General features: G+C 39.5%; 1 protein-coding gene across 2 annotated transcripts in view; it reads right to left on the bottom strand.

Moving 5' to 3' along the window:
* The window catches only part of ZC2HC1A (zinc finger C2HC-type containing 1A), a 70,192-nt gene extending 69,085 nt beyond the window's left edge, over positions 1 to 1,107 (bottom strand). For both annotated transcript variants that reach the window (XM_043975633.1, XM_043975634.1), the window contains exon 1: positions 957 to 1,107. In XM_043975633.1, coding sequence (XP_043831568.1) covers positions 957 to 1,077 — 121 coding nt within the window. In that variant the 5' untranslated portion in view covers positions 1,078 to 1,107. The remainder of the gene's footprint in view (positions 1 to 956) is intronic.
* Between the last annotated feature and the right edge of the window lie 15,962 nt (positions 1,108 to 17,069).

The following is a 17,069-nucleotide window of genomic DNA, read 5'->3' as shown; positions in this document are numbered from 1 at the left end:
ACCCAAGGTCCAACCCCCAAGTTCCCACTTAACTCTCCCAGAATTGATGTTAAACTAGGCAGAAACAAGAAACAGAATGAGGTTGGAGGGCCCTTTCAGTCCACACACAGTACCCCAAAGGGTGCCTAACACCTTATAAAAGTCATGTTTTCTATGGATCAAAATCTCCGAGGGACCCAACTTTTCTTGTTTTCCATGAGCCATCCCCACTGAGGAGGGGGGGGGGGGGGGATAGTTGGTAGCACAAGTGAGCCGAAAAATAACAAGCGGCAGAAAGAGACAGAAATGGACAGAGCCCCGAACAGCCACCGCCCGCGGGCACAACCAGTGAGAGATTCACGCCGCCCTCTGTCATCTGGGAAGGGGCGCCCGGACCCGGGGCTCGCCGGCTGCGCTCCGACCTCCCGGGGCAGGAGGAGGAAGGGAAATGCGGCCGAAGGTTTTCTGTATTTTAAGGTTTTAATAACCAACCGGCCCAAGCAAAAAAAGCAGAAGGTGGGGACACGCCCCATGGTCGCCTCGGAGAAACAGGGAGGAGGAGGAGGAAGACAATAAAGAGTCCAAGATGGGGGGGAGGGGAATTAAAGAAATCAAACACGTTGCAAGAGGCCGAGGTCACCACGGGCCGGACAGATGGACAGACTGACGGACACAACTGGCGGCGGGCGTATCCAGGCTAGAGGGAGAGAGGCACAAATCACAGCAGAGGATTCATAGGAGGATGCCCTGGGGCCGCGGGGCTTCCCCGGGGCAGGGGGCTCTGGGGCGGGGCCGGGAGAAGGTGGGGCCGCCGGCCAGCCCCGCGCTGCCCCCCAGCGCCCCGGCTTCCTCTCCCATCCCCCGTCCGCCCCAGACCGAGGCCTGGGACACTCCGGGCCCCGCCTCCTGGGCCCCCAGACACCGAGGTCTCTCCGGACCGGGGCGGCCATTCCCGCTCTGCTCGGCCCCTGGCTCACCTCCCTGCCCCTCCATGGCGCCACAGGCTCCAGCTCTCGGTCTCCGGCTCCTCCCGCTCCCACCGCCGCCGCCCTGGCTCCTGCTGTAGCAACGGGGCCGCCGCCTCCCACCCGTTAACATCCCCGGCTCCCATTGGCTCAGGAGCTTCCTCCCGAGGAGGAGGGAGAGGGGCTTGGGCTTTGGAGAGGGGCGGGGGAGGGAGAGGGGGAGGGGGCAGGGAGGAGGACCACGCCCCCGCCCCCTTTGCTCCCCTTCTCCCCACCCCCCACCCGCCCCAGCTCCCATTCTCCATCCCTTCCTCCCTCCTGGGTGCGGTTGTGACTTACACCCCCTTGGGACACTAGACACTAACAGTCTTTTCCACCCCTCCCCTAGCATCTGCTTGGTCAATGGTTCCATTTTCTACTTCTAGTCTTCAAAGCCACATGCCCACACCCCTTCCCCCCTCCCCCCCCCCCCAGCTCTAAGCCTTCCTCTTCCCTGGACACACTGATACTCAGCCACCTTCTCCTTTCTCTCCCTGCCCTGTACACATACTCGCTGCTCCCCCTCCCCACTACACCCCTATCCAGAACAGACCCAGCACAACCCACATCCTTTGCATACCCAAATCAATGACTCACACCTGCTCTCCAGCAATTTCTATTACTTCTTTACATTTTTACCACTTAGACTGGCTTTCTGCTTCCCCCATCCACCCAGAAAACTTAAAAAAACCAAACAAACAAAAAACCTTCAGCCATCCATATACCCACGTGTACCTTATATTTTGCAATTCAATCTCATATTCTGCCCGTAGCCAAAAAATGAAAGAACAGATTTCTTAAATTCATAAAATAGTTTTTAAAAAAAGATGGAGTTATTTATCTGGAAAGGACCTTGGTAATAGTCTAGTCTATCTCTTGTGTCCCCTCTCCCCAGTTTGAGATCCAGTGAAGTAAATGGGTGGGACAATGGCTTGCTAGTAAGGAATGTAAAGTCTAGATGGGAAGGATCTAGGGCTTCTGATAATTAGGCATGTTCTAAACACAGCACATATCAAAGTACTGAATTTGCTTCCATCCTCCCTTAATTAGTCTTAGTGTACTTTATTCCCATAATATGTTTAGGTTATATTAGAATGTAGTCTTAGAATCTAGCCCTGAGGCCAGGTTGAGATTGTTCCAGACCCTGGTGAAGCAGTTTCTTTAGGCCTTTTCTACACATATTTCTCACTGATCTTTGGGCCTAAGATAAAAAGTAAAGCCCAATTGTTTATCTAGTAAGCCTCATTTCTAACAGATCATTTCTTCCATGTTTGGAACTTTAGCATAGTTAAACTAAAAATAGCCTCCAGGCAGCAGCAGGACTCACTGCCCCCAAGGACTTCAAAGCCTGGACATATACTTAGATGTTTCATCTAGTGAACAGACAAAATAGGCTCTTGTTAATGACAAGGTCACATTTAGTAAGTGGTAAAGTCTGGATGTTTGAACCTGACTCCAAATCAAGCATTCTTTCTATTCTGAATCACATGGGGATTTCTGTTGTGGTTCAGTTGTTTCAATCACTCTGTTTGGGGTTTTCTTGGTGTTAAGGGCTAAAATTCTAGCTAGTCTGTCTAAAATATCTAATGAGTGGTCGCCAATAAATTATAAGCTTTAGCAAGAGTTAGACTTTTAAGCATTTATTAAGGAAAAGAAGAATTTGGTAAAGAGAGAAAGGCCTAGATTCCTATCTATTAAAGGGAGAGCACATTTCTAGCTCCGCTCTCCACCAGAGTCCAAAGGAAAGAGAGCGAGACTGAGCGCCAGTCTCTTCCTTCCTCCTCCCACTAGCCCGCGTCACTTCCTGACTCCTGGTCTTGCCCTCAAAGACCTTCCCTTCATGGGCAGAACTCTTCTACAGTAAGTATCCAGCAGGTGGCGTCATTCCAATCGTTACATTGGTAAAGATATTGGAATGGTTTGCCATTTCTTCTCCAGCTCACTTTACAGATGAGGAAATTGAGGCAAAAAAACGGGGTTAAGTGACTTGCTTAGGGTCACACAGATGGTTAAGTGTCTAAAGTCAGATTTTAACTCAGAGAGATGAGTCTTCCTGACTCCAGATTTGGCACTCTATCCATTGTGCCACCTAGCTGCCCCTCAAATGGGGATATGAACAGATAATTCTGGATTAATCCATGAATAAATAGACATGAAAAAAAAATTAGTGTTTGTACCTGGCGACCTATCTTTCCTTAATTATTTGATTTGGTGTGTGATAAATGAGTTATATTTAGTCTCTTTTATTTTTACTATCACCTGGCAATTGATAAGCATTTAAATGAACCCTGGCAAATCTTACTTGCAAGTCATTGCTGGTAGCAACTATTCATAGTACTCCCAGATTTCATCAGGTGGTAATGTTTTCCTCTACTTAAGTCAAATGGCAGTATATTAACTTTCATATTCTGATACTTGATGAATCTGCAACATTTTGAATACATATATTCCTTCTACTAAAGTCAACCACAATTCATTTTTGTACAGTCTTTGTCCATGTCATCCAGTTGGGCTAAATTCAAAAAACATTTCGTAAGCCCCTATTTTGTACCAGAAATAGTACTGGGGAAACAAAGGCAAAAATTAAGGTACCCGACCTCAAGGAGCTTACATTCTCCTGGGCAAACATAACATGTACCTAGCAGTGTGCTCCTACATAAGCCACTTAACTTCTTTGAACCTGCGTTTTCTCATATGTAAAATGGGAAAAATCATAGCATTTACCTCTTGGGATGCATATGCAAGCATTTTGCAAATCTAAAAGTGCTATAGAAAAGTCTTATCATAATTATCATTTTAATGGCCTGTGTGAAAGAGAGAGGAGAGGCAAGGATGACTACAGAGTTATAAACTTGGGTGACTGGAAAGCGATGGTGATGCCTTTAACAGAAATAGGGAAGTTTAGAAAAGGAATGGATTTCAAGGAAAAAATAATCCATTCCCTTTTGCATATGTTGAATTTGAAATGTATATGGGGCACTTTAGTGGACATCAATTGGTCATAGAGACTGGAGTTCAGGAGAGACCTGAAAGCTACATGTGTATATTTGGGATAGTGTTTCAGAAAAATAAATTAGATGGTTTTAATTATCATCTATGTGTGTTGCAAATATACATATGTAGCTTTCATGTCTTTCCTGACCTCCAGTCTCTATTAACCATTGATGACTGCATATCAACTAAAATCACACCTTCTACAGGAAGCCTTCACCAACCTCTCTTCATTCCATAGCTTACCCTCTGCTAATTATTGCTTCTTTATCCTGTATAAAGCTTGCCTTGTTTATATTTGTTTGCATGTTGTCTCCCCCATCAAATTATAAGTTCTTTGAGGACAAGAACTGTCTTTTGCCTCTTTTTGTATTTCCAGCACTTAGCACAGTGTCTGGCCTATAGTAAGCACTTAATAAAGTTTGTTGATTGATCATCTAGAACTGCAACAATGTACATACAATACCTATGAACCTAATCAATCCACCTCATATTCTCCGGACCATCCAGGACAGAAGGATATTAATGTAGTCCAGCTCTTCTTTGCATAATTAATTTTGAATGCCCAGGAAAACTACTGATGGGGTGCCACTGATAGATAATGCAGTGAATAGAATGCTGGGCCTAGAGTCAGAAAGACCTAATTTCAAATCCAGTGTCAGGTATTACTAGTTGTGTAACCCTGGGCAAGTCACTTAAGCTCTGTATGCCTCAGTTTCCTCAACTATAAAATGGGGGTGATAATAATAGCAACATCTATTTTGTGAGGATCAAATGAAATAATATTTTTAAAGTGCTTAGCACAGTGTCTGCCACATAGTAGGCACTTAATAAATGCCGATTCTTTCCTTCCTTTCTTCTTTCCAACCCTCTTTCTTTCCTCCCATCCTTCCTCACAAATCATTGAGAGAACAAGAATCAGCTGCAACTGCTTCTATCATGCTATCATGGTTAGAGTAAGGTCTACGACACAAAGCCTGGAAGGGCACAACTCTAGGAAGTCACAAGTCAAAGATGAATAGAAAATTCCATTGTCAGAAATCTGATTCACTGCTGCAGTTCCCATGCTTGGAAGCCACTGCCACTTAAGTCAAAAACACTTTGTCTTTAGGACCTGAAAGCTACTGCTGACAGGGGAACACATGGGTGAGTGTGGTCTATAGAGACTGAGATTTTAATATAAATTAAGGCCCTGTACTGGCTCCAAATGGGCAATGAAACCTCCAGGTACTATATTGGTATCTGACAACTGGCCTCAACAGGAGAGGAAGACAAATAGCAAAGTCTCCTAAACCTAAGGCAGGGTATGGTACATCATACCATTTTCCTTCTGATAGCATCTGCCTTTTCTGTTCAGACATCCCCAGCTTCTTTTAAAAACTCCTACTCCAGGGAGCATCTTTGCCTTTCTTAGATGTTCAGTCGCTCTAATCCCAAAGACTGATGGGATTGCCAGGAATTGAAGAAGCTCTTTACATTATGTATTATTCTACTGGTCAAATACTTTGCTGAAATTGGCTAAGAATAAATCCTATACAGCTCTCAATCAGCTGTGTCTCTATAAAAATGTGTGGTCTTCTGTAAAAGATCATCCATAGAAACTTTCCCAACCTTCTCATGTTTTCAAGAATATGGCCAATGTGAGCAGAAACCATTCTTACAATGACATTAAGGATATTAGAATTATAATAGAAGAGTAGGCCCCACATGTGTAGTAAAATACCACATGTGTCGAGATCACTGTCCTTGGTGGGGCTCAAAGAGGAGTAGAATAGGTATCTCTAGTGTTTTCTTCCCCTACCTTTCTCCAAGGATAACTTCCCTTCCTGCTAGGAGGGGAAGCAACAGGTTGGGACCAGGGTCTACCACTCTGCTCTCCTCAGAGAGATAGAAGGTACCAGGCTATAATTATATCTATCTGCTTCCTTAAATGTGATTTTCTAGAGGATATGATCTAGAAGTTCAATCTAACGTCTGATTGTCATTGGAGTGGGGGAGGTGTCCAAGCTCTATATACAAGCTTGATCCCCTGCCCCACTAAATAGCAGTTTCACAATAAACACACACATATCAGATGGCAAACAAACCCCTTTATCCAAATGAAAAGTCAGAAAAGGTATACATAGGAGAATATATTTCAAACAATAGAGTGAAGGAGCTCTTGCACTGGGAGTAAGATAAGTCAACATCAAGAGTGCGCTGATTCTCATCCAAGGGGAAACACCCCACAATGTCTAGAGTAGCTATCTGGGAACAGAGACAGACTGCCCGCTCCACAAAAGTCTTCTCAGAGTCTTTTCCTGTAGTGACCTGAAGTTGGGGTTGCTCTCTCTTATCTTCTCTCTAGAAAACAGAAGCACTAAAGGAGACTCAAAGAAGACTTGAAGCTTGAAGAATCCCCAAAAGGGACTCACTCTGAAGATTCCCAAAAGGGTACTGAGAACTGAAACCCTTGCCTCTTACCAACTCTGACCTGCCCCTCACATAGGGCAGGACATTCATCGCCATCAGTAAGGAGAGAGCCTCATACCAAGAAGTTGTAGGACAGGGATTATAGAAGGTAGACAAACAGGTCACTAATTGTTTACTTTTATGTGACTGCACATTTATTTTAAAAGGAGGAAGGAAACAAACATTAAGTGCTTACTAGGTGCCAAGCACTGTGCTAAGCATTTTAAAATATTATTTTATTTGAACCTTACAACAATTCTAGGAGATCAGTGCTATTATTTTCCCCCATTTTATAGTTAAAGAAACTAAGGAATACGTAGATTAAGTGATTTGGCCAAAGTCATGGAACTTGTAACTGAGACTAGATTTGAAATCAGACTCTCCTGACTTTAGGCCTAGTGTTCTATCCACTGCACTACCTAGCTGCCTCTAAAAGTCCTAAGTGTATACAAGAATAAAAGTCATTGCCCAATTGAGAAATGGTCAAAGGATATGATCAGGCAGTTCTCAGATGATGAAATTAAAACTATCTACAGCCATATGAAAAAATATTCGCAATCACTACTGATTAGAGAAATGCAAATTAAAACTACCCTGAGGTACCTCCTCACACTTATCCAGTTGGCTGAAATGACAAAAAAGAGAAATGATAAATGTTGGAGAAGGTGTGGGAAAATTGGAACACTAATGAACTGCTGGTGAAGCTGTGAACTGATCCAGCCACTCTGGAGAGCAATTTGGAATCATGCCCAAAAGGCTGTGAAACTGCATACCCTTTGACCAAGCAATACCACTACTAGGTCTATATCCCAAAGAGATCATAAAAAAGGGAAAAGGACCCACATGTACAAAAATATTTATATCTGCTCTTTTTTTAGTGGCGAAGAATTGGAAATTGAGGGGATGCCCATCATTTGGGGAGTGGTTAAACAAGGTATGGTATATGAATGCAATGGAATACTATTGTGCTGTAAGAAATAATAAGCAGATGGATTTCAGAAAAACTGGACTTACACGAATTGATGCTGAGTGAAATGAGCAGAACCAAGAAAATGTTGTACACAGTATCAACAACATTTTGTGATGATCAATTGTGACAGAGTTAACTCTTTTCAGCAATACAATGATCCAAAACAATGCCAAAAGACTTATGGGGGGAAAATGCTCTCCATATTCAGAAAAAGAACTATGGAGTCTAAATGCAAACTGAAGTATGCTGTTTCCACTTTTGTTGTTGCTTCTTCTTGTTGTTGTTGATTCTTTCTTGCATTTTTTCCTTTTGTTCTGATTTTTCTCTTACAACATGACTAATGTAGAAATATGTTTAACATGATTGTAATGTATAACCTATATCAGATTGCTTTCTATCTTGGAGAGGGAAGAGGGAAGGAAGGTGGTGGTGGGGGAATTTGGAACTCAAAAAATATCTTTACATGTAATTGGAAACTTTTAAAAATCAAATCAAAATTTTTTTTTAAAAAGAATAAATGTGGTCTCAGAGAGGGGGAGGGGGAAGGGGAAGGAGTAAGGGAAGAAGGTATAGAATTTGGAACTCAAAACTTTAAAAAAGATTTTTTTAAAGGAATAAATGCAGTTCTCTGAGGTCCCTTCCAGCTCTAATATTCTTTGATCCTAGCCTTTAAACTATAAGTACTTATTCTGAGTATATGATTGTTTGGAGATTGCTACAGGGTAAATATTAGCTGATGATGACAATGTTGAGAACAAGAAAAGGCAGTAACCATGCTGTTCCATTTTTCAATCTTTGGAGATTTATACCAAGGCCAAAGGATGTATATTCCCCTGTACAACTTCCTTAAGTCTACTATGTTTTGGTTCAGTATAAAGATGACAATGGTGATAGCATTTATATAGGACTCCAAAGTTTGTAAAATGCTTTGCATATTATTTCATTTTAGCCTTGAAACAACCCTGTGAGGTAAATGATGTGTTTACCTTCATTTTGCAGATGAGGAAAGTAAGGCTGAAAGAGGTTAAATGACTTACCCAATGAGATCCCACAACCAGTAAGTGACCGAGACATGTTTTGAATTCAAGTCTTTCTGATGCCAAGAATTGTACTCAGTCCTCAGTCTTACACCATCTGGCTGCCTTCTTTCACTACAGTTGCAGCAGCTGTGAGTAACCATTTTAGTGGAAGCCAAAAAGTAACCATACACACTGTTCACTCTACAAACATGTGCTAATTACTAAAAGAATAATTGCATGTTTGATTTTGCCTTGCAAACTGGCTTAGTAGAAAGAAAAGAAGCTGTTGTTGCCATTGTGCAGATGCATACATAGACCCAAACATGTTATACAGTTGCATGCTGACATTAAAATGTTTGTAAACTGATTCTGGTGGCTGGTGCATTCAGACATTTTTCCTGTTTCTCTTATTTGGCTTGGAAGTGGGTGGTGTCCATGAACTAATCCTTCATAGTGCTCCATTAGATATACTTATTCACTTAATTTTAATCACATGACTCTAAAGATAATTATTTGTTTCCTGTCTCCAGGAGACAGAGTCTCTGAAGTGGGCATACCATAACAGTTCTTAGCAGCCACAGAATGATCAACAAAGCTTGAGTGGAAATCCTTTCTAACTCTACTTTCAATATGAACTCTTTTATTTGGCATAGTTAAGGAAAAGCTTGCTCTGTGTAATAAAAATATTAGTAAAGAATTACTATCGTGATCACAAGGAATATCAACTATTTTTTAAAAAAAGAATATAACCGAATATTTGCTACAAGTATCCTGTACATAACTTTTAATATTTATTTTAAATGATTCAGAATTTGCTTAAGGTCCAGGCAGTGTCTTTGTATGAATGTAATGGATGGATGCCATGAATGTATGAATATCAGTGAAAGTTCTAGTAAATTAACATAATATCTTATTATATTGTGGTTAACTGTGATTTCACTTGCCTTTTTCTTCTTTGTAACTTATACAGAATGATAAGAACTATGTGTATGTTGTGAATGCAAAAAAAAAAAAAATCCTCATGATCATCACTCTCAGACAGTATTCAGCATTAGAATACACCTCAGAGACCATTTTGATCAATTGGCACCTAACAGGAATTCTTTTGGTTATGTCTCCAACAAGTAGTCATTCAGTTATCATTTGGAGCCCTCTAGTGAAGAGGAAGCCATTGCCTCCACAAGCAAGCCCACTACATTTTGATATAGTTTAGTACCTGGTACATTGTGTTGCAAAAATTTCTAAGTCACAGGGATAGATGAAGAAAGTCTCTCAGCCAAAGAAAACAGGTTTATTGAGAGAGGGATTCTGTCTCACAGTAACACTGGTCTCAGGTCTAGGACCCAAAGACTCTGAGCCTCAGGATCCACAGATATTTATACACAATAACTCCTCCCACAAATTAAATGCAACCCAAGTGGTATATATACAATAAGTATGAAATAGAGAGAAAGAAACCATAAGTATTTCACCATTCAAGTTACTAACTAACCCCTTGGATTTCATTTTTCCATTTAAGAGGGTGCCTCCTTAGTTGCTGGCCACTAGGGTAGCATTAGATTAGAACCAGATGATTGCAAGAGGAATAAATGAATGTCAGTTAGATGGTTTCTTAGACCTGATGGCCATATAGCATTTTAATTTGCTCGACTAGTATCTGTCTTACTTCTTTCATTATTATTTGCTTAAGTTACTAAAGAATATGTAGGCATGTTAAATCACAGTTTGTATTCTATAAACTGATAATTATCATAGTTAAATCATATATCTAAAGGGTAGGGGAAATCTCACTCATAATTTTAAAGACTTAATCTATCTGTCTATCTTATCTATCAATCATCTATCATCTCTCTACCATCTCTCTACCTATCATATCTGTCATCTATTATATCATCAATCATCTATCAATAATTTATCTGTCAATCATCTATCATCTATCTATCAGCAATGTTTCTATTGTCGATCTACCTATCATCTATCTTCCTTTATCTATCTTTCTATCTATCGTCTCTCTGTCCATTCATCAGCCAGCCATCTATCCATCTGTTGTGGAACCTACAGTAAATCTGCCTCTGCAATGTTTACCCTTTACTCCTAGTTCTGTCCTCTGACAGACTAAACAAGTCTAATCCCTCATTCATGTGACAGCCTTTCAAATGCTCAAAGACAACTATCACGTCCCCTCTAAATCTCCTCTTCTCTGGGCTAAACATTCCCAGCTTCTTCAAATGATTCTCACATAGAATAGTCTCCAGTTTCTTCACTATCCTAGTGACGTTTCTCAGATGCTCTCCACTTTATCAATATGCTCTCCCAAATGAAATGTGTAAAGTACTTTAGATTCAGTCCAACCAGGGCAGAGTTCAGCAGGATAATTCTCTTTTTTGTTCTCTAATTGCCAAACTGAGACTGGGTAATTATGCTTTCCTTTGGAATCTGCAGTTAAAAATAAAAACACATTGACAGCATGAGACATTCATTTATTCAATATCTATTGAGTGTCTAATTTACTTGATCAACAAATATTAATTCAGTTATTATTTGCAACCTCCATTGGAGTTCTACTTTAATATTTCATTGTCTTGTGCAATCCTGCATTATAGAAAGCATTATCAATGGAATACAAGCTCTGATAGGTCCTACTAAACCAGTACTACCACTATAAGCATAAGCTTGGTGATTAATTACCATATGAGAACCAGTTTAACAAAGGTTGAAAGAAAAAAAAATCACCAGGTGATGATTGTTTTGTTGTTGTTTAACCACAGAAACCAAGGGAACTATCTATAAACTGTAAACATGTGTTATGACTCAGTGGAAAAAGTTAGAGACACTTAGGTAATTAAAGATGTTTGAAGGAGTAAAGTATTAATCAATTAATCAATAAATACTTATTAAGCACCTACTATTTTCTAGGTACTGTGCTAATCACCGAGGATATAAATATGAAAAAGAAAAATAGTCCTTGTCCTCAAGGAACTTATAATCTAACAGAGGAAGAAACACACTAAAGGCATCTGAAAAGGGATGGTAATGGCTGGGTAAATACTGGGCTGTGGCACATTGAAGCTCTGAAGTCAATCAGTGAAGTCCCAAGGTAGACGGAAGATTAGAAATGAGATGTCTGAGCTGGGCTTTCTCCTTAAATGGAAGTTTAGAGTAGATAGCCCCACCCTCAAATCAGAGAGGCAGAGGGTAGTGATGACGTAGAGTGCCAAAGAACAGTGGTATACTTAAGGATCCCTTCATGCTGCATTTTGACTTCAAAACCCACATATTAACAGTATCTACGTTCTGTTGTATTTTTTATTGTTTTCTAATGACATTTTAATTTGGTTCCAGCTACACAGGTGAGTTTTGGGAGCAAAAACAAGGTCATGAGTTTGACTCCTAGGTTCTAGAATATATACAAAATAGCTAATAATAATAGTACCTTACATTTACATAGCACTTAGTATGTGTCAGGCATTGTGCTAAGCACATTGCAAGTATCTTCTTTAATTCTCACAACACTGGGGCGGATAGGTGGTGAAGTGGATAGAGTACCAGTCCTGGAGTCAGGAGGACCTGAGTTCAAATCCAGCCTCAGACACTTGACACTTACTAGCTGTGTGACCCTGGACAAGTCACTTAACCCCAATTGCCTCACCAACAAAAAAAATTCTCACAACACTGCTAGATAGTTGCTATTAATATCCTCATTTTACAGATAAAGAAACTGAAGCAAACAGGGTTTAGTGACTTGCCCAGGAACACACAGCTAGTAACTTGTCTGAAGCTAGATTCAAGCTCAAGTCTTCCTGATTCCAGCCCCAAGGCTCTATCCACTGTACTACCTAGCTGCCAATAAAAACGAGTCCCTGACTTCAAGGAGTTTATATTCTACGGAGGTTAGACAGTACATACAAAAATGAAAAGTTTAAACAATATGGGTTAAATAACAATGAAAGGGAAGCAAGAGGAGTCCCAGGCTGGGATACTTTTAAGTATCAAATGATTGATACAAGTAAATACTACGTAAGAACTAGTAAGTACTATGAATTGATTGGTATATTTGGGGAAGGCTTAATGGAGGGCATAGCAATGCATACTATTGTGCTTTATACCTGTGGTGTTTACAAAGAAAATATGGTACAGTTTCTAGTTTAGAGTTTAAAATCTATTTGGAGAAGTAAAACAATTAAAGAACTATATAAAATGGTGCCAAATTGGGAAGTACAACCTAGAAGTAACTTTGGAAACAGACATCAGCATTAGATTGAGTGGAGAAAATGAAATTTTAAATTAAGCTTTGTGGAAATTTATTTTGATTTGGGGACCCTACCTTTAGGCTGAGATTAGAAAGCCTTAGGCCCTCAGGGTCTCTCCCTCTCCTCCTCAGCTTCGGCTGAGGAGAAAAAGGCCCGTGGGCTATACAAGACGCCAGGTCAGACAGCTGGGGGGGGGGGGGAAGGCCCCAGCTCCCTCCGACCTGAGCAGAGCTATCTGAAGGATAGCCTGTGCTGAGGCATGAGGCTCGAGAGCACACCCCATCCCCCCACCAGCTGCAGCTCTGGCTGGAGGATTAGCTTGGTCTGTGGGGGTGAAGGAAGCCCCGAAATTTGAGTGGAGAGAAGAAAAGGTATATATAGACCTGGGAGTTAGAGGAGGGGGGCTGACTAGTGAGGACGGACTAGAGAAGGACGGACTAGATAGAGAGATAAGATTGAGCAAGGAGGGGCTGACTAGAGGGGAGCTCGGACAAGGACAGAGGAGAGTTCTGTTTGGAAAAGGAGATGGGTCTGACAAGGTTACAGGCCTTAATACAAACCAGCGAAAGTGTAACATGCCCTGAGGCCGGAGGCGGCTAAGGCCCTTATTGTAGTCAAGAAGTTCGAAGCACAGCAGGTACGAAAAGAGACGCAGTGGAAAGAGACCGCAGGAAAGCAGTCAGGTTGTACACTTTATTTCCCTGTATTCCTAATTTGAAATAGTATCTCATAAATAAACTCTGCTTTGATTATTTAGTTAAGAGGCTTTTTAATATTTTGCTTATTAACTTGGGAATGGAGCAGTATGGTGGAACTTTATAAACGGCCCACATTAAATTAACAAAGTCAGATAGCCAAATAGTCAAAAGTCCCCAGATTAGTCCTCCAGTCAGATTAGCCCTCCAAATTAGGCTAGTCAATTTAAAATATTTTCACAGCTTTAAAGTTTGGGTAAGATTTGGATAGGTAGAGAAAAGACAGGCAATGCATCTCTCCATGGCAGTTCACAGCATTTAGCAATGGCAGAGAGCTGTGAAGAAGCATGGCTTGTTCAGGATAGAGCAGAGTACAGTTTGACTAGAAATGAGCATTCAGTAAGAAGATTCGATGAGAAACAATGAAAAATAAGATGGGAAAGGTAGAATGGACAGTGTAGAAGTTTTTGAGCATAGAAGTAACATAAGGAAAATACTATTTTAGGATGATTAACCTGATGATGGTGCACAAGGTAGATTGATTAGAAAAATGAGACAGGAATCAAGCAACACAATTAGGAAATCATTGCAAGAATATGGGCAGAAGTATTGTAATGATAACTGTGAAAGACAGCTACTCTGATCAATAAAATGATCTAAGACAATTCAAAAGGACTCATCATGAAAAAAAATGCTATTTGCCTCCAGAAAAAATGAACTCCAAATGCAAGTAAAAGCATAATTTTCTCACTTCATTCTTATTTGCTTTTTTTTTGCAATATAACTAATATGTAAATGATTTGTATGATTTACATGTATGATTGGTTTAATATTGTTTGCATTTTCATTGGGTGGTAGAGAGGTAGGAAGGTGGAAGGGCATCTGGACCTCAAAATTTAAAAAGAAAAGGATGTTAAAAATAAACAATATATACACACACATATATAATGGACATGAAATGATGAGGGTTTGAATGAGAGTAATGGCAAGTGGGAATGAAAAGGCTATTTCAAAGGAAAAGTTAATTGGATGTGGTAATGGATTGTATTACCAACAGAAAAGGAGAATTGGAGATAAAAAAATGAAGGCAAAGTTTCTTGCTTGAGTCACTGAGAGACTAGTGATGTAATTAACAGAAACAGGAAAGTCAAGAAAAGAACACCATTTGGTGAAGGTGGACAAAGTGATTAGATAATCAAAAATTTGAAAGGGGGAGTTTATATATTATAAAAAAGATTAGCAAAACTTTAAAATTAAAAAATAGCTATACATCTCTAGTAGCACAGCTGAAATTTAAAGTGTGATATGGTAGCATATAGTGTAAGAGATTAGTGCTAGAATTAGGGGTCTGGTATCCACGAACGGTAAGTCTATATGTTAAGATTTCAGATGATATTTTAGTTTTTATGTTTTCAGTGGCCACAAGAAGGAGAACCAATACTGGACAGAAATGGCCAAGCACATTAATGTTTTTGCTATTTTGAAAAATAACAAGCTTTAAAATGTAAAACTTTTCTAGAGGGACATTCAACACACAAAGAGGAAAAGTAAATTTATAATTAAAAAATAATACTCTGTTTCATAACAAATTTTATTTATTTACCTAAAATAGACTTTACCTAAAAGAAAAGTATTGGCCTAATCCATTTTAAATGTCTACATGTCATAGTTCTAGAAAACAGAAATAAAAAAGAATAAAAAAATTAGGCACACAGGCTCTAACTTGAGACTTTGTGAAATTCTTCCCAAGACAATTTGGTAGTAAACAGTTTTGTTGTTGTTGACAAATATGTATGGCGAATATCCATTGCCTCTATGAAAGTGAAGGCCAAAACTGTTATCAGAGACAACTCTGAAATGAGTAGCAATTTTAGTTCACCTAGATAGCAATCTGTGACTTATAGGAAGGTTTTGTCTGTCATGCCATACATCATATATTTTAGAAATGTCAAGATGATTCTCTAATTTTTTCACTTTTCAAAGAAACATTCCACATCTTCCAGAAGACAGCTTTAGTGTTCTCTGCACACAGAATTTTGTCCTGCTTGCAAGACTGTAGGATCTAAAACCAAGTGGAACTTAATCTCTCACTTAACTTTTTTTTTCTTCTATTCAAAGAATAAATTTAGGCAAGGCTGGACTGACATAATAGAGTGGAGTAAAATCTTCCACACTCCTGAAATCCAGGGAACTAGTAAGCTATAGACTTGCAAAGTTAAGGATGAACGAAGCATTGAAATTAACAGGATTTAGAAGGGAGATTTGAAAGATTGAGTTTAACACAATTTCCTCTGAATAAATAGGACTATTTTAAAAATAGTCTGGTTTTCTCTAGGGAAGCAAATGTTGAATACCCTTTTTTGTTCATTGCTTTTCTTTTGCTTCTTTCTATCCTTCCTACTAGTTCTTGATCCCTTAGCAACGGAAACAGAGCAGACGGTTTGCCTTGCCTATTCAGCATCAGCCTTTGCTCTACAGAAATACAAATAGATACTCTCATGCATCTTGTGAAATTTCAGAAGGGAGTAGGCCCAGGAGTTCACCCTAATGATTTTTTTCTCACTTAACATTCTCTTCATTTAGACCTAATAGCAAAAAATTTTTGACAATTTGAAAAATCAGCATAGTACAGGAATTAATGCTGTAAGAATAAAATTTAATGAGGATATTGGGTTTAATAGTATTTTCTTACTAATTGTTGTTATATATCAATGATATATAATACATTGCTGACCTCAATTCTATCATTAGTCCAAAAGAAAGTGAAATGTTAACCATAAAACCATGTGGAAGAAAGATGATTGGCTTATGGTTAGAATAATATTTTGTACTGTTACAGAATCATATTATTATAGGTTCAGCTTTAGAATTCAGCCCAATCCTCTCATTTTACAAATGAGAAAACTGAGGTTCAATCAGTAAATTGCCGTAGGTCACATGGGTAGTCAGTATAGAAGCAGGATCAGAACTCTTTTCACTGGACCATGCTTCCTCTATAGAGTTGAATTTAGGATTCTTAAAAATGAATAATGTGAATTGATAGAGAGTGAAGTGAGCAGAACCAGGAGAACATTGTTTACAACAACAGCAATATTGCATGATGAACAATTGTGAATGACTAAGCTATTCTTATCAATACAGTGATCCAAGACAATCTCAAAGGACTCATGATGAAAAATGCTATCTACCTCCAGAGAAACATAGTGTCTGAATATAGATGGATACATACTATTTTTCACATTTTTAAGTTTGAATTGTCTTCCACAAAAGGAACAATATGGTAGTATTTTACATGATTACACATATGTAACCTATATCAGATTGCTTATCATTTCAGGGAAGGAAAGATAAAATTTGAAACTCAAAACTTAAAAGCAATGAATGTTAAAAATGTTTTAATATGTAATTGGAGAAAAATAAAATGTTATTTAAAAAAATAAATGAATGAATGAAAAAACACTTAGTAAGCCCTTACTACATGCCAGGCACTATGCTAGGCTCTGGGGATAAAAAGACAAGCAAGCAAGACAGTCCTTACTCTCAAGGAGCATTCTAATGGAGAAGACAACACATGGGCAACTAGGGCTGGAAATAAGGTGGACAGCCAAAGGTACCCAGCTTAACATGATTTGGAGCTGGCTGAGAAGTTGTTTGGTAGCCTTGCAGGGAAAATAAGGTGGAAAATTATTCATCAGACTCCCAGGGCACCA

Source organism: Dromiciops gliroides, chromosome 1, assembly GCF_019393635.1.
Source record: "Dromiciops gliroides isolate mDroGli1 chromosome 1, mDroGli1.pri, whole genome shotgun sequence".
Taxonomy (NCBI): Eukaryota; Metazoa; Chordata; class Mammalia; order Microbiotheria; family Microbiotheriidae; genus Dromiciops; species Dromiciops gliroides.
The sequence above is the reverse complement of the archived record's forward strand: the minus strand, read 5'-3'. Positions and strand labels throughout refer to the sequence as shown.